The sequence below is a fragment of the Oreochromis niloticus genome, linkage group LG12 (assembly GCF_001858045.2).
Source record: "Oreochromis niloticus isolate F11D_XX linkage group LG12, O_niloticus_UMD_NMBU, whole genome shotgun sequence".
Lineage (NCBI taxonomy): Eukaryota > Metazoa > Chordata > Actinopteri > Cichliformes > Cichlidae > Oreochromis > Oreochromis niloticus.
Genome location: NC_031977.2, coordinates 35,750,299 through 35,768,757, shown reverse-complemented (window position 1 = coordinate 35,768,757; position 18,459 = coordinate 35,750,299). Strand labels below are relative to the sequence as shown.

At 40.9% G+C, this 18,459-nt stretch overlaps 1 protein-coding gene across 2 annotated transcripts in view; it reads left to right on the top strand.

The window, feature by feature from the left end:
• The window catches only part of dmrt1 (doublesex and mab-3 related transcription factor 1), a 37,807-nt gene extending 27,352 nt beyond the window's left edge, over positions 1-10,455 (top strand). The window contains exon 5 of one of the 2 annotated variants that reach the window (XM_013270911.3): positions 9,975-10,455. In XM_013270911.3, coding sequence (XP_013126365.1) covers positions 9,975-10,132 — 158 coding nt within the window. In that variant the 3' untranslated portion in view covers positions 10,133-10,455. The remainder of the gene's footprint in view (positions 1-9,974) is intronic. The other variant, XM_013270912.3, reaches the window with a different exon arrangement.
• The last annotated feature ends 8,004 nt before the right edge of the window (positions 10,456-18,459 follow it).

Sequence of the window (18,459 nt, the reverse complement as noted above, 5' to 3'; positions counted from 1 at the left end):
TCAGATCTGGATTTCTTTCCATTATCTGGATTAGTAGTTTATAAACTTGATAAGTTACATAATTACCTTAGGGGTTATTAAAGTACTCTAATTCTGAACTCTAAATAAGTGGGAAGCAGTGGGCATTTAGTCTGTTGGCATAGTAGTAATTGAAAAATTCAATGAAATGCGTGAAATTATGAGTCACACATAAATTCTGTCAGGTTTAAAGGCTCCAAAAACATTTAAGATGATCTCTTTTGATCAGCTGTAATACAAACAGTAATATGGATAATGTGATGTCAAAGAAATGAAACTAGCATTTTTTTAATAAACTGATACATTTTAGACTGTTAGATTAAAATTATTGTTAAAACTGTTCCTTAAATTGTTCAACCTGCAGCGTTAGGGCTCCTACAGAAAAGTCAGGTGGTTTAAAGCTGAGGGTGAAGGTCTGCACTGTGAACATCAGCTGAGTGTCATGAGCCTCCACTGTTCACTGCTCAGTATTTAAAGCCCGCCTGCCTGACTGCTCTTTGACTGAGTTTTCCGGGCCATTAAGTCCTGCTGCTCGCCTGATGATGAGGAGCCAAACGCCCATACGGGGAGCGTCCATCCCTACAAGGGCTGTCCTCAGTTGGACACACATGGGACCCTCTCAAACTGGCCAGGCGCTTTTTTTAAGCTGCAGCTCGTATCTTTTTAATGGGAGCCATTTAATCCCAGGTCAACCTTGTCATGTGACAGGCAACTCTTCATTCGTAAGATTGAATTTTTGCTGCCTTGATAACAGCCTCCACTGAGTGTTGCTGTCCCTGGACAGAAAGCGCTCTCAGGCAGTCGACAGTAGCGGGGAACTGGGAGCTTGCAGACACTGAACAGTGTCTCCTTTGCAGTTAAAAGTTGCCAAAGTGAGAGCCGAAGGCTCTAGATGAGGCCGAGTCATCTACTGCAGAGACAAGAGTTTGAATCTAGTCGAGTTATAAGTCATGCAGCTGTTCTCTCTTAACCTCCGTAGACCCGAACTCTTCCACGACATGCATTTTTAATTTCTCTTTGATATTTGGGCTGACTGGGGCCCAATGAATGTAAAAACAAAGAATTACCAGATTTTTTTTTTTTTACCTTATTTTTGTTTTTAAGACAAATACGAGCCACATATGAGGATATTCTTTTAAAATTTTGATAGAACAGTAGCAGTATAATCTCCTCGTAAGTGGATATCAGGACCATGTAGAGCAAAATTAAGTATTTTGGTCTAAATAACCCAAAATGTGATGTCCACATATGTGGACGGCAGGTCCTAGGAGGTTAATATATCATTAATGTGTTCTTGTCTGTTATTCTTAATTAGGGTTAAGACAAGGTTGATTTTTCAGTTTGTTTGTTTTTGTCAGGAGTTTTAGTTTAGCTGCAGTCTCGTTAATTGTTAATTTATTTCAAACATGTAAACAATATACAGGTACATTTAAAAAAGAAAATAAGAGAGAGAAAAAATACTATACAAAAGTCAATACATTTCAATATAGCTACCGTTCTGATTCATTTACATGTTGAAAGGGAGTGAAGAAGTAAACACTTACCCCTTTGCCATAAGTTATCAGTTAATAAATCAGCTTCCTTACTGATATAATCTGTAATAAAAACAGTGAACAGGTTTCTGATATACTATAATATCACATCATGAATTCTTTTTAAATAGAGACATTCACTTAATAACTCTTTTTGAACTGTTTTATGTTTGGACATTGCTTTAATTCCATATTCAGACTGTTCCACAGTTTCACTCCATGAACAGAAACACAAAAGCTTTTTCTTGTAGTTCGGACCTTCCCTGTTTTTAAGTTACAAAAACCCCTTAAATTATAACTTCCTTCTTTAAAAACAAACATACTCTGAATATTACCTGGCAGTTCTTTATTTTTTGCTTTGAATAGAATTGGTTCATGTCTATTTCTATCACAATTTATGTAGAGGTCACCTCCCCTGGTGTTTCTGTTATGCCTCTCTGTCTCACACTGTCTGTGTTCTTTGCTCCCTTCTGTTTCCTTCTACATATGTATGTTAATGATGTTCTTGCTGTTTGTCCAAGTTAAGCTGGACATTGTTTAATACTGGACTTTCCATTTCCACCAACATGTTCTGGATTTGGCTTCTTCTCTACATACTCCACACACAATGGTCAAATTAGTTTTCCAAGAAAGCCCAAAGTTAGAACTGCTAACACGATAAATCCGATTATTAATCCTGCAGAACCGCGCTAGTTCAGCTGTTTACTTTCCATCTGACTTGCTAACAACTACCCATCAAACAGCGAGGCAGAGACGCTGGTGTGATGACATCTTAGAATCAGCTGCTAGCTGCTGTTGCACAAACATTACTAAAGGCAGCAATGCAACATCCATCCATTCTCTTCCGCTTATCATTGTCAGGATAGCAATGACCAATGCAGGGAACATACAGTCGGGTAATTGCACACATCACAAGCTTAAATTAAACCACTGCCTTTTAAAAGAAATTAGTTAAAAATACAGAAATGTTTGAGGTTCAGCGACCCAGTTAGTCCCAGTTAGGTGAATTATTTTCTTTGTTAATGAGCGATAAGATCGGCCTCGTTGATGTGAAATGATCTCTGCAAATTTGGATCCTGTGCTAAGTAGGTATTTATTTCAGATACACAAACTCCCCTGACAATCAGTACAGTTGAAGGCAGAGCTAAGCATGCACATACAGGGTGTGTGTGTTTACTTAAGTGTTATCTACCCACATGACCCTTGTGTACAGGAGATGAGTGTGGAGCATGAAACCCACAGAGCGAGCTTATCCTCGGAGGATCAGACTGAATTACCATCGCACACATCTGGGCTTTTGTTCCCTGCTTTGGCAGCAGCAGAAGTGATTGTACCTCCATTCACACCCTCCCTCCCTCTCTTAGCAGGACAAGTGGGAGGTTAAAAAAGCTTCCTTTTGTTAATCCACACAAAGACTGTTTAATAGTTTGGAAATCTTATATAGAGTGCTGAGTGAGTGAGAAAAGGGGACAAGTTCATTCCGGAGAATGAACTCTGAGCATCACAGGCAGTTTGTTACAGCCTGGAGGTGAACTTTGGACAGATTTGATATTCTTAGTTATTACTGTCAGACATGTAGATGAAAGTTACAGTGTAAAGTGCTCAGGAGGCCACACATAAAATATATTACATGAAAATTATCTGTATCCATGGATACTGTGACGTCACCCATTTTTGTATTTTTTTGGCACCTCATTAAATTCCCATATTAAGACCAGAGTCTTATCAGCTAATGCAGGCGAGCTGGTTTGGTTAACAAGCATCCATCAAGTCGACAAACGTTAGTGACTTGAAGCGATGATAGATGATCACTGGAGATGCAAAGTGGGCGGGGTTAAACTTTTCCAACTCTGAGGTCAGAAAATGAGGCAACTTTGAACGAGAGCGAAGGGTTCTGTTGATTGACATACGACATGCTGGGAAATACATTAGATTGTTACCTAGGAAACCGGAGCCATCTACCTGTCTTCAACATTTAGATTTTATGTGTTAAGCTTTTATTAACCCCCCTATTGAAGAATGGGGGGCTGGAGAGTGTGCACCAACTACAGGGGGCTCGCACTCCTCAGCCTCCCCAGCTCTGTGCCTGGGACACTGGAGAGGAGAGTCTGTCCGTTAGTCAAGCCTCCGATTCAGGACCATTTTCAGTCATGGAATGCTGGATCAGCTCTTCATCCTCTTGGGAATATTCGAGAGTCGGGGGAGGTTGCTTGACCACTCAACATGTGTTTTGTGGACTTGGAGAAACATTCAATTGCGTTCCTCGAGGTAGCCCTTGGGGGTGCTTCAGGAGTATGAGGTGTCTGGTCTGTAAAAGCTGGACCTTTTTCGTGGATGTTTGGCTTCACCAGCGCTGCTCTGTGTCACATATTCACATGTTATGGACAGAATATCTTGACATAACCAGGTGGTGGGTATGCGTTTGGTTCGACTCGGGATTTCATATTTGCTCTTTGCAGATGATATGGTTCTGTTGGCTTTATTGGATGTAACCTCCAGCTCACACTAAAGTGGTTTGCAGCTGAGTGTGAAGCAGCGGGAGTTAGATCACCTGGAGGTCTGAGGCCATGGTTCGTGGAGTGGCCACTCCGAGTGAGGGAACAGTTACCCAAGGTAGACGAGTTTAAGTATCTCAGGGTCCTGTTCATAAATGAGCGAGTGGAAACGAAGAAAATCCATGGATGGATGAATGAAACCTCCTAGCTGTATTATATTAAGATTTTGATTTAATTTTTTAAAATTTTCTGTTTAATTAAGCACTTCTGATCTATTTAGTTTTGTGATTTTGTATTGCTGTAACACGTTTCCACACACACACTTCCAAAAATTCAGCGTAGATAAGATAAAGAATATGTTTAATTTAATTAGTGTCATTAACAGGTGTGATGTGGCTAATTGAGAACACGGCTTCCTGCTGTTGCAGCAGCCTGACATTAATCTGTATTAAACAGGAGAGCAGAGGACAGTCGGATGCAGCTGGGAACATGTGTACTACAGTGTGTCGTGATTTAACGTCCGCACTGAAACTAACGCGTCCAGTTGCTTTCGGCCTTTAATTACACCATAGATTTCCTGCTGATGAACAGGCGGCGAATTAACAGTGAGAAGGCTAATTCACAGCCGCTCTCCCCCACCCACTCGCTGTTATTGCCACACAAGTGGGCCGCTGAGGGATGGTGGGGAAAAAAGAGAAAGAGCTGAGTGCACTTAGCTACACAAACATTAGTATTAACGATCCGGCTGCCAGTTCAGAACTGGTGACAAACTGCAGACGGGCAGAAACTGGAGTCTGAAACCAATCAGGAAGTTAATGAGGAGAAAAATTACTCCTCTTCTCTCCTCCCACCACTGCTGAGGAGAACACACACACACACACACACACACACACACACACACACACACACACACACACACACACACACACACACACCAGTGCAGGGAGGTTTTATATTTTTTTAAGCTGTGACTTCAGTAGACTTGTGTACTCTGATCACCTGTGTACATTTCTCATAGTTTTATTGTATTTTGGGAGATGATGAACCTTCTAATCTGTTATTTTCTCTCCAGCTCTCCTGTAAACTCGATCCTCAGATTAACACGTGTGGAGCATCTTGATTAAGCAGCTGATTATTTTCTTGGTTTTATTAATAAATAACATAAATAAAAAATAACAAAATATTTTAATGTACCGTAATGTATTTATTAATTGTCTTAGCATTAAATATTTATTAATTTATTACTTTATTTATTAATTACATTTTTATTAAACTATGATTTTGTTTCCTATTTGTATTTTTTGGCATTTATACAAAACTGTCAAAATGTAAGTTTAAATTAATCTAAATATTTATTGAGTAATTCTGTGCCTCCTGATCAAACGGCTGTTTGACTTCTCTTGCTTCGATCTGGGAAACTTAACTTTTATCCTGTCAAATTAACACTTTCTATTCATTTTACAAACAGGGATGAATGATTACGTTTGCTGCCACATTAACTTCATTGTTTATTAGTAGCCATAGCCTGTTAGATTCAAGTTCAGTTCAGTTTTATTTATACAGCACCAAATCACAACAGCTGTCGCCTCAAGGTGTGTATTATTGTATTTTATACAATAATAGATACAGAGAAAAACCCAACAATCATATGACCCCTATGAGCAAGCACTTTGGCGACAGTGGGAAGGAAAAACTCCCTTTTAACAGGAAGAAACCTCCGGCAGAACCAGGCTCAGGGAGGGGCGGGGCCATCTGCTGTGATTGGTTGGTGTGAGAGAAGGAAGACAGGATAAAGACATGCTGTGGAAGAGAGACAGAGATTAATAACAGGTATGATTCAGTGCAGAGAGGTCTATTAACACATAGTGAGTGAGAAAGGTGAACCAATACTCTAGGAACCACTACCTTATGCTAATTATTGCTTTTGCTACTGACCTCTGAAATGTCTCAAAGTGTCCAGTGTTCATGTGTTCAGCTGTTAGTGGTGGGAGGGGCCGTGTGCCTGGCTGTCTAGAGGTGTGAAGTTGTGCGGGAGCTGGATGATGTGACCATTTCCTTTCCCACTCCATGTACTGATTTATTTTTATTTGAATTATAATTAAAGTTTTGGAAATCAGCTGTGCAAGTTTTTAAAAATGCACGACCCTTTTTTAGTTAATAAGTGTTTATAATGATTTGGTATAATAACTGTCTTCTGTGTGTTTCCCTCCCTGCACCGCCAACCGGTCGCAGCAGATGGCCCCGCCCCTCCCTGAGCCTGGTTCTGCCGGAGGTTTCTTCCTGTTAAAAGGGAGTTTTTCCTTCCCACTGTCACCAAAGTGCTTGCTCATAGGGGGTCATATGATTGTTGGGGCTTCTTAGGCTACGTTCACACTGCAGGTCTTAATGCTCAATTCCGATTTTTTGATCAAATCCGATTTTTTTGTCTGCTTGTTCACACTACACATAAAATGCGACATCAAACGCGCTCTAGTGTGAACCTTCAAAGCGGCCCGCATGCGCAAAAGAAGATGTCACACACAACGCGCTCTGTTTAGACCCAGAGCAAACAATATTGTTTGACTGATGGCCCTTAATATAAAGACTTCGGACTTTATGTTTCCAGATTTTTGCTTTAAGTTATTTTGTTATTTACATAATAATGTAGATAACCTAATAATGATCCTTTTTGCTGTTTTAGAGGAGCGGTGCTTCAAAGGATAGTTGCCGATTTCTGTCAGAATCTGCAGAAAATACAGTAAAAATAAAATGTTCACATTTCTCCAACGTTGTCTTCCCAACAGTTTCACCGGATGGTAGGAAATCGTTCGCGATGTCCTATCGGGCGCTTCTCCGGCGCTGATAATTGGCGTCTGTCTTGTGTCAGTGACGTAAAAGACGGATTTAATGCGACCTGACCGTTCACACAGCAGTCGCTTTCTAAAACATCGGATATGTATCGGATTCAGTACCACATACGAAAGTGACCCAGATCGGATTTGAAAATATCGGATTTGTGCCGTTCACACTGTCATACCAAGATCGGATATGGGTCGCATAGGGGCGAAAAAATCGGATTTGATGCGCTTTCGCCTGCAGTGTGAACGTAGCCTTACAATATAAAGCGCCTTGAGATGACTGTTGTTGTAATTTGGGGCTATATAAATAAAATTGAATTAGTGTAGTTTATACTACTGCTCAGTTACATCAAACATTTTAGTATAAACTAATTTAAAGTGTAAGTGAAGGTTTAAACTTAAGTTGTGAAATTATTGAGAAACACAACAGGATTTAAAAAATCTGAGCACCAAAACTGGGATGTCAGCAGTTTTATTCATCATCTCCAAGCTCGAACAGTTAGAAGTTTAACTACACGAAACATTTCAGAAGTAGAAAGTGGCCCTTAAACAGGTACCTGAGTAGAAAAGGCCACAACCAAACCAAAACAGTGAAAATGATCATTATTAATAAGTGAGCACAAGCAGCAGCCTGAGGTCTGCTGTTAGTGTTTGTGCTGCAGCTGCAGAGCGAGTGTTAAAATGGGCGGGTGCACATCGCTCCGCTGTTAACTGTAAAAGATGTAATGCTTTTGTTTTGTGGTCACTGTCTTCTCTTTTTGCTCGCTGATTCAATTTGCTGTAAATCCCAGGCTTTGCCAGGAATCATTTCACCGTACGCTCATATTTATATCGAGGCTAACACAGAGGAGCATTTATTCTGCAGAGCTGGTGATTACTGTCCCGTTTTGTCTGTCTCACTGTAGTATTTCTATTGTCCTTCTCATTTACTCGCCTTACAGCACGGAGACATGTTTATTTTATATGTGCGCTGTCCTGTCTATCTACACAAGGTAATAGGAATCTATCATATTAATGACTTTAAGGAGTCTCTGAGGAAGAGATTTGTACTTCACTGTCAGACGTGAAGTGAACGATCTGAGGATTGTCAGGGGTTTTTTCCTGGTTCATTATCATTTCACTGCAATGGAGTTTTAATATTTAATAATCAAATGTGTCGAGCAAAGCTCACCAAACTTTGTCATCTGATGGTGAAAGCTTTTGGATGTGTCGCTGAGGTGTTTTTAATCGAAAAGCGACTCCTCACAGGAATTTCCTCAATCAAATTCTGTGACTTTTTGTAGTTGGTGCAGCAAAGATTATGGAAAGTTGTGTGAAATATAATCTTTGTTTTTAATACTTTAATAACTAATGTGACTTTGATAATTAATGTGAGTGCTGGTTTAACTCACTGAGATGAGCAGGCGTCCTGAGAGAGGGTGGCACAGGTTTGACTCTTTCCCGTGGCAGCATGTTTTCATGCTCCTTAGGATTGGTAGCTGCTGACTGCGTTTAACCCATTCTGTGGGTTAAACGCAAAGGACTACAAAAAAAATTGCCACGTGTGGGACTATAAGGGGTTTAAAATTAAAAATTAAAAAAAAAAAAAAAAAGATTTTTAAGGTGGTCTTGAGCGATAGTTCTCCAGGCTTTCTGAAGGTCTTTCAAAGTTTTCTGTAGACATTGGCTGCTTTTTCAGTCGATTTTCAGTCGAGTCCAGGAGATGAGCAGGATCTGTAAGAAAGAAATAAAATCCAGCAGAGACCTGACACAGGACAGGAGAGCTGGATCAGCCTTTCAGTCGATTCATTTACTGTTCACTGAGGCTACGTCCACACTAGCCCGGATAAATTTGAAAATGGCATTTTTGCCTGAAAACGCTCCGTGTCCACACTAGCGTTTTCAGTCGTTCTCACAGAGTTGTGCATCCACATTGAAACGGCTGAAAATGCTTACGTTCCAGTGCTGTGCATGTGTGAAACGCAAGAAGATTCGACCTGCCTCATTTCTGTCTGCCGCTTATTTACTTTCCGGCTCTTTGAAACGTTGCGGCAGAATGTGGAGGAAAAGCACCGAGTTTTTTAAATGGACTAACAATGAGGTGAATGGTCTGTATTTGTATAGCGCTTTACATTACATTCACACACACACTCACACACTGGTGATGGCAGCTACATTGTAGCCACAGCCACCCTGGGGCGCACTGACAGAGGCGAGGCTGCCGGACACTGGCGCCACCGGGCCCTCTGACCACCGCAGTTGTTGCTGCGAGTAACACAAAAGTACAAAGTTGCAAAAGCGAGTGAGAATTAAAGAATTTGAAGAAAAGCTATCTGGAGCATGTACAGACTGATATTAACCTTTAATAGGGCTTCAGGCTATGTCCACAAAATATTAGTGTGGACGTAGCCTGAAGCCTCCCAGTGGCTGTTAAGAAGCCATTTTTAATGAAGGGAAACATGGAAAAAAGGTTGAGGTGTGAAAATGACACAAGAAGTGGACTGAAAATCAGTGGAACAGGTTTGATGGAGTGATTCAAGTTTTGATTGGAATCACAGTCTAACAGTGAGTCTGCAGCTAACTGTAAAACACGGTGGAGGCTCTGCAGTTCAGCCAGTGGTGTAGGAGATGTATTCACACTGATGGATTTATGAACACAGAACAGCACCGTCAGGTTTTTAGCCACCATGAAAACCATCTGCAAAGCATGTGATTGGCCACAGCTTCATTTTTCAGTGCACTGCCAGTGCAGTACAAGCTTACCTGGACAGGTACAAAATGTTGTTGCTTTACATTGCTGCGTCTATTTTTCATCGTCCGAGCAAAATATAAATGAGGGATTGCTCAGGACTTTTATATAACCAACATAAATCGAGTCATTCGAAAAAATGTGTTCATTATCTACCCAGGTGGTTGTTTTAGTCCCCGACATTGTTGGGTTTGATTAATGTTAATGAAGTGGATCGATGTGCAGTTTGTTGGTGACTCTCAGGGTTCAGACTTTTTAGAGAAGCACATTTTTGCACTGAGATCTTCGCTGCTCCTCTTCGCTGCTCCTCCTCGCTGCTCCTCCTCGCTGGATCTCTGACTCTCCATCTGTCTTGTTCCCGCAGCCTTCTCACCCGGCAGCATCTCCGCTGGTCACGACTCCACCATGGTCTGCCGCTCCATCAGCTCCCTGGTTAACGGCGACGCCAAGGCTGAATGCGAGGCCAGCAGCCAGGCAGCCGGCTTCACCGTCGACGCCATCGAAGGCGGCGCCACCAAATAAAAGAAGAAAAGGATAAGATCACACGACAGAAGCTTTACGAGCTCGGACGAGCTGAAACTTGATGTTCTTTAAAAACCGTTTAATCGTTCACTCACGCTTCACGCTGTCTTCACGCTGTCTTCACGCTGTCTTCACGTTTCCCTTCTAAAGCTCCACAGACTGTTCTTGTATTTGTAGCTCATTTTTAGCTCTTAAATCCAGTTCAGGGTTACGAATCACAATGTACATTAACTGGCTAATTGATTAGCTTTAATCAAGATCAGATGATTGAGTGTGAAGCAACTCTTCAAAACAGAAATAAATAAAGTGGGTTTTTAAATGCAGAACAAGGTTTTGGTTCTTTCCTTTGAACGTTGAATGAAGCCGGAGCGCCGCATTTCTGATGAGGGTTGCTTAGTATGATTGACTTTCACATCGACTTATTCACAGACAAGAACAAGAACACTACATTTTTTCTGTGTTAAACTCTTTGCAGCTTGTAAAGAACAAACATGTCAGGATGATGTGCTGTTAAATAATCAGCGTGCACAACCTTTAACTGTCTAACCTCCGTCAGTGTCCGCGTGCACATTTTCACTGCGGCTCAACATTTAACACTCTGATTCAATAAACGAGCAACGTAAAGACAGCCGTGGACAAAAACGAGACTTTCAAGTTAAGATTTGTTAAAAATAACATTTGATTTAACTTTAATTTCACTTGTTATGATTATTTATGAACCAGGCGATTTATTTGATCTGACCAAATGAAACTATATATGGATGTTTCCTCTGGGTTATTGGCTCATGTACAGTATCCTCATTACGCTGTCATGTCAGCTAATTATGGGCTGTTGTAAGCCCACTGTTACCCATATTGTAAACCCAAATTCTCACAATGGGGGAAAAAAAGAAGGATTTAATCTGAAAAACTATTTTTCAGATTTGGAAAAGTCAGCTGATATTAAAAAAATAACAAAAATAAAATATTTGTCTCCGACTGGACGTCCGTGTCAGACTCAGGTATCCTCCCGAGGACGGCGTGGGATGGGTGAGGCGGGTTAGACATGAATCATGTGTCCTCTGCTGCGTTGGTGCATGGTGATCACCGGCTGCTTATTTATGGTGCAGATCCAGCAGCATCATATCTTCCACAGCATTTGCATGTCTATTGTATTTTTAACCCTCCTGTGGCCAGGAGTCAGCTGTGCACACGGCTTACTGTTTGCAACTTTTCCAACATCCTGTCAGATGGAGCAGAGGCGCAGCAGAGGCGGAGGCCGGCGGCTGTCGTTTGGAATATTTCGTGTTTTTAGCTCCAGGTTTGCTGATCTCTGCCTGTGAACACGTGGAGAAAAAAGCATCTTCTGAAGCTTTAATATAAACTAACTTTCTCGTTTCTGCTCTTTTTACATTGAGTGAAGCAAAGCATAAAGCTGCATTTGACTTCGTAGAGTTTAACTGTAAATTAAAAAGCAACTCTTCTGCCTTTGCGCGGCGGCCCGGAGCTCTCCCCGCTCCGTACGCTCTTTGTGTTTTATAGAGATTCATTTCAAACGGCTCGCTTCCAACGCCTTTATTTGTGTTTGCGTTTGAATAAGACAGCAACAAAAGTAATTTGGAGCTTTGGAGTTTATGTCGCTACAGGTTTTCTGGGAATAAAAACGCTGGGACGTGATGGAGTGCGAACGCGGCCGTGTGCCGGGAACAACGATATAAAACAGACAAAGAAAATTACTTGTATTTTCTTTGTGCTGCACTGTGGGAACATTCATTGGATTGTGCCCCATCTGTTGTAATCAATAACGTGACCATCTTGTTTTTTTATGAAATGCACTTACTCTTAATTTCATCCACCAGTGGTTTTAGAGAGAAGAATGTGGAGTTACCTATAAGGCTCTGACATTATAAATCACCTCTGGAGACCAGATTGTACAGCAGTATCGATTGATCCTGATATATCACAGAAATTTACTGTCACTTCTGTTTTCAATTAAAGATACAATCAGTCAGATAATGACTTAATTGGATTTTACAGAAGATTGAGTTTTATCGCCCCGTGCTTTATGAGTTTAGTTAAGGAAGGCCATTTTATCACAGTTGTCAGGCCGCCGCTGCCTTGTCCTTCTGTAGCTGCTGCCCCGTATACAGGCAGGGGAGAAAGTGTCACAGGGTCGGTTTTCCTTGAGCTGCCTCCGCCTCCATGAATCACGCCCCCCGTAATAGATAAAATCTGCTCGGATCCCGCCGTGACACCTCCTCGGGGAGTGATGGGAGCTCGGTGCAGACGGTGTGGAAGGGGATGCTGCACGTTCAGAGCTGGAGGAGGAAATTTCAAACCGCTGGGAACGGGCAGAACGTTGGCACCACTGTTGGAAAGGAGAGAGTTCAAAGGTTATTTTATTGAGATGATATTTTACTGTGTAGATGAAACAGTCTGCATTAAAGGAAACCAGTTCTCCCATTCTACTCATTCCCAGATCTGTGTTGTTTTTCCTGACTCTGCTAGAGCAGCTTTGCATGATTCACAATTCAAAATAAGCCTTATACATCTTATACTACTGAAACTAAAAATGTGTTTCTAGTTTAGTTTTTATTCACTATAAATGAGAAATGTGGCCGCTCGGTTACTTCTCGGGGTCGCCACAGCTCATGGACGGCTCAGGCTTTCTCAGTGACCTCATACAAATACAGAAGTAGAAAAAGGGAGTTCTTCTACATAATGATTTACATTTTTTTGTCTTGTTTAATATGATTGTCCGCCGTAATAACACCATACTGTATATTTAATAATACAGAAGAAGCACAGAACAACAGGTGCCCTTTGACACGGCGAGTCTGCGTCTAAAATTAGCATCTTATCACTATTTTCACTTCTGTCTCACCTTTTAGATAGAAATCAAAATCAGCTCTGGCTGTTTACGGCCTCAAACTTGGACTCGACGATTAACTGAGCAGACATGTGGTCCTAGTCCACTGTGATGTCACAAAGGACATTTTTGGTGGTAACTGAAAAAACTGCAACATAATTTGACTGAAATGTATAAAAATAGAAGAGAGGAGGTCACCTTCATTGCCGGGTCAGAGTATTTTACAGTTGGTGCGATGCTGGCAGCGCTGAGATGGCTGTTTGGGTCAAATGAAGTGTTTGCAGAGAAACTTCTGAAAGAATGAACTGAATCTTTTTGAAGTATTAAAGTATGAAAAATCACAACCTCACACAGCACAGCGCTCATTCTCACGAAAACTGAACAGGGTTAATACATGAGTGATAAAAACACACACTGAGTAATATTCAGTGGTTAGAAACAGCTGATGGTGTTTGCTAGTCTCTCATTGGGAGATGATTAAAAAAGAAAAGCCAGGCGCAGCAGAACTGAGAGTTTACATTTAATCTGCGATAAGACCAACAAACAGCAGATTTGTTAAAAATGTATCACATTAAAAAAAATAGAAATAATAAGCAACCTTTTTTTGAAAATGATGAAGATTTTGCTCAGAGTTCAAATGCTACGCCTCCAAAGGACGTGATACAGAAGAAAGGTGATGTTGTTTTTTAGAGGCAGCAGAAATCAAATCTCTCTCTCATTCAGCATGAATCATCAAAATAATGACGCATATCAACAAACTTTACAGAGGTTCTTCCCACTCTGACAAGAAGATGAAGCGTGATGATGAAATGACGGAATAAAGGCTGAGAAAAGGACGTGGCTACTACCAGCGGTTACCATGGAAATCTGAGGAAAAAGGACGTATGAACTCCTCATGAGCGTCCGTGGAAGAGTGGATGGGTCAGCTGTTGTGGAGGAACACTGAGTGACTCTCACACACTTTGCTTTCTCCATGCTATTCTTTCTTCCAGCGTGTGGAATGATCTGCCAGAACCAACATGAAGAACAGCAGCTTACAGATTAAATATCGAATAAATCTTTCATTTTAGCACAGGACCAGGTGCACTGACTGTAAGTGTGCTTTACATTTAAACTACAGGAGTGAGAGTTTGGTGCAAACCAGCAGTTCAACAGGCTGATGCATGTCAGTCAGAATGTTCTTTCAAAGTAAAAGTAAACAGTGAGCCGTGGTGATCGGGTGAACTCGAATTCTTTTTCTCATTTCAGCTCTTTGACTTTTAACCCACCGCCTCGTGTGTGAGGACTCGTGAGTGTCGTCTGTGAGGACATTTGACTAAAGCTGTCATGTGTTCGTTTCTTTTTGGCTGTTTTAGTGTTTGAAGGTTTGAGTTTTGAGTCTTTGATTATTACTTCACAGCTTTGCAGTCCTGAGTTTAGTCTTGATTTTTACATAGTAGCAGTTTTCGATCCCACCCTGGTTTCCTGTCTGCTCTCCTTGCTGACTGCTGATTGGTTGTTTCACTTTGAATGTTTATTCTCTTGTGTTAGTTTAACTTCATTCTTCTCACCTGTGTTATTTACTTTCACCTGTGTCTTGTTCTGTTCCTGTTCTCACAAATCAGCCCTCGGTGTATAAATAGTCCTGCCTTTTTCTTTGTCAGATCTTCTGGCTCGTCATATTTTTAGATTTCTTTTTTTTTTTTTATTACCACTAAAAGGCTATTTTATATAAAGGCTGAGTTTTGTTGGAATATTCTGCCTCCACTCTGCATACCTTAAAAAATCCAGGAAAAATTAAAGCGTGTAACCAAGAAGCAGCCACTGAATCCAGCTGGTTCGCTGAGAGCACGGCTGTCTGAAGGACAGAACGAGCTTTGTTCATAAATGTCTGTCCTGAAAGCCGAGCATCAATAAAAGAGCCAAACTGTAAAAACTAACTTCCCAGGTTCACCTTTCCCTGATCTGAGACACAGAGCCGCCTTTGAGAGGACCAGAGGCCTCAGTCATGGCCTAATTTTGGTATGAAGAGATTATCATTAAATATTGTATTTTTTATACTTATTTATATCTCAAAAAGAGATTGCAACCTTGCAAGACATGCAGTAAAATATTTGGACCAAGTGGCTCTCAAAGTGGGTTTTTTAGCATTCCCCTCTGCACCCAAAATTACAGTTTTAACTCAGTTGTTAAAAAAAATCCAGTTTTATTTGAATCTCAGTGTCAGACCAGCAGGTTTGCATCAGCACACACTGTGTGTGAGATAATAAGCTCATAAAATAATTATAAAAGAAAAGCAGAAAATCTTTTGAGAACAACAACACTTTAATTGTTTTGCACAGAAAAATCTAAATGATTATTTAACTCATGAAATTATATGAAAATTGTTTTCCTTCGTTCGATCACTAATAATGAATCACATTTTGTATGACAACTTTAGATTTAGACCAGTTTGTATTAGTCCTGTTTTTTAGTATTATTATTGCATCTCTCCTTTTTTTGTAGTTATTATCATCAAATTTACTTCCCTGCCCGGCACCGACAGGGTTGAGCAGCCGCATAAAGAACACCATAAAAATATTTAGCCAGCTTCAAACATTTTATAGCTTTACATGCAAGTCAAATAAAAATGACCTGCCCTCCTTAATGATGATAATCACACGTGATTTTATTTTCTACAAATGTGAGATAATAAGAGACAAAAGAATAAGCTCAGTTTGAGATGTTAATATAATCTATAACTCTGAGACTGATAGTATTAATGACACACTCGTGCACGCTTTGCTGATATTTCTGTTTAATTTATTCAGTATTTTGTTTTTACTGCCTGCTTATAGATTTTCTTGCAGCGGTCTTAAAAACACAGCCTTTCCCTGTTTCCCTGATGAAGGCTGAGGTCTGACTGATGTCCTCGGTCAGCTTTCTAAAGACGTCAGATGTCCAGCTAATTCCTGCTCAGTGTCCCGCCTCCCCAGGGAAACTTAAATCAGCGTTTCTGTGACAGGACTTGTGAGTGGCAGCGACGCCCCCAATCAGCACCTCATAAAAACCTCACTCAGCAGAGGTCAGCTCCTCCTCCCGCTCCGGAGGGGCCCCGCTGGAGGAGTTCCCTCAGCCAGTGTAAACAGGAGCTCCAACATGAGGAGAGACTCAAGTGCAAAGTACTGAAAGCACCGTGGGATGGTTTTGTGTCATGAGCAAAACTGCCTGAAATAAATACTGGAACTCCATTAATGAAGCAAAAACTGAAAAAGGACTTTGACACATTAGTTTGAGTCCAGATTTCCAGGATGGAGGTCACATCGCATGGTTTAAGTCCACAGAGCTCTGTGTGACTAACCAATGAGCCCTGACTATGATCTCTCATAATAACAGAATTTATAATGAAACCAAGTCAACGTGGAGTCTCGAAAATATGCACTTTTATCCAAATGCCAACATTTGCTAATAAATAAATATGAGGAAAATATATTATAGCCAGTATAAAGACACATTAATCATCCTCAGCTGACACCTTAAAGAGAGAATCATTATTTTTAATTTGAATATATTTTTTTTTACAATTTTTTTTAACTCAGGTAAATGTTGTAATCCTACAATATTAGAGTATAAATGCTGCTTTTCCTGCTTTGCTGAAGGATTATTCAAAATAACAAAACAGTGTTTAAACTCTTATCTGTGGAGCTACCAAAATAATTTAATTTTTAGTCTTTTAAACTCTCCTGTGTCTTTTCTCAGGCATTTTTTCTTCCAATAAATGGCATGTTGCTTTAGCCACATTATAATTTTTCATGTGTAAAAGAATGTGTGACTTTGAGCTCATTTTAAATACTCTGTATATGCAATCCTGTCATTTTAAGCTTCTATAGGACAACTTCACATATCCTATAGAAGGCAGAACAAAGGACAGCGTTTTCCATATTCACCTACATATGTGAAAAAAACAGAATATAAATATGCTGATGCACTGAGGCCATACAGCACTACAAACACAGAACTTCATGTATTTATTTAGCTTTAGGTCCCTCTGGGTTGGACCAGCTCAGAAACACCAGCAGGCTGTGATGGAGAGTGACTGTGTGAGGCAGACTCAGTGTTTTAATATCAAAGCTGTACAATCTGAGATTATTAACATTTCACATGTGAGTGGGCACTTTCATTGAATTAATATTGCCAATATTGTGTTGACACAGCTACATATAATTATGGGCTATAATACATAATGACTGACCTGACTGGCACAAGTTTAATTTGGATTACATTTCTAACGTGAGTAAATTCGAGTAACCTTTTTTTAATGTGTCACCCACGCGTGTCACAGCGAGCGCGGTCACAGACAGCGAACAGGTGTTTAAACCCAACTCACGAAGGTTTTACTGCTTAAACTGAAGCTGATAAGCCTGCAGGTGATGCCCCTCCAAAGCAGCCCCTCACCTCACGGTGGCTAATTTGGCCACGACCAGCGCGTCAGGGCGCTAAAGGACACCTTGTGCGTGACGTGGAGACGCAGGAGTCCCTCCAGCATCCTGCAGAGCCGCAGCTCTAACAGAGAAGCTGCAGTATAAACTTTTATCTCGCCCGTGTTTTACTCTTTATCGTGAACAACACGAATAAATTTATTATGCGTTCACCCGCAGCCTCCCACTCCCACAAATCTACTCGTCCGGCACAAACTGCAAAGCCACTCTAGTCACCTTGAAATTTCCTCTGCTATTTTCCAATTAAAAGCTTAATAGCCCTGGAGACGGGCTTCACGCGGGGAAGTTTACCGTGCTCTTATTCCCTGTAAGCCGCGAGCCTCGGATCCCATTATTTGCTTGAATAAACCTTTTTTACGGTCAGAAATGGGCCCGGCTTTGTCCGGTGTTATGTTTCAATGCCCTCTATTAGTCCGGCAGAAGGGACATATCAGCATCCTCGACATAGTTCCCAAAGGGCTTTTATACATGCAGAGGCCTAATCAGCTAAGTTATGCACGATTGTGTAAAAGGTGCGAGAAGCGCCATTATTATTTTTCGCCCCTAGAATTAAGACTTAAAGCCTTTCAGGCTGCAGGAAACAGAGGAGAGCGCGGATAGATGTCCGGGCCTGTAATCGAATTATGAACAGTCTTTAAATACCAACCTTTTTACAACGTAAAGGTTTTCATTGGTGGGTGACTCATTTGGATAGTTCGGAAAAAAGGAAACACTTTGAATTTTATTTTTATGAAACAACTGATTTAAGATTTAAAGGTTTCACTGGTTTGTTTCAGGGAGCGAGTCCTTGATTAACCTGCACACAGGAGATGACATATTTAGTCGTTTTGTGATTACACGCTTCTTCTTCTTATATGTGTGTGTGTGTGTGTGTGTGTGTGTGTCTGTGTGTGTGTGGTGTACGACACTAATGTTGCTGAAAAGGGGCTCAAAACAAATCGAGTGCCTGGAAAGAACATGAAGCTCTTAAATCTTGATGTGAGGCTGTCCTGCAGAGTGATTTTTCTCTGAGCTACTTGCAC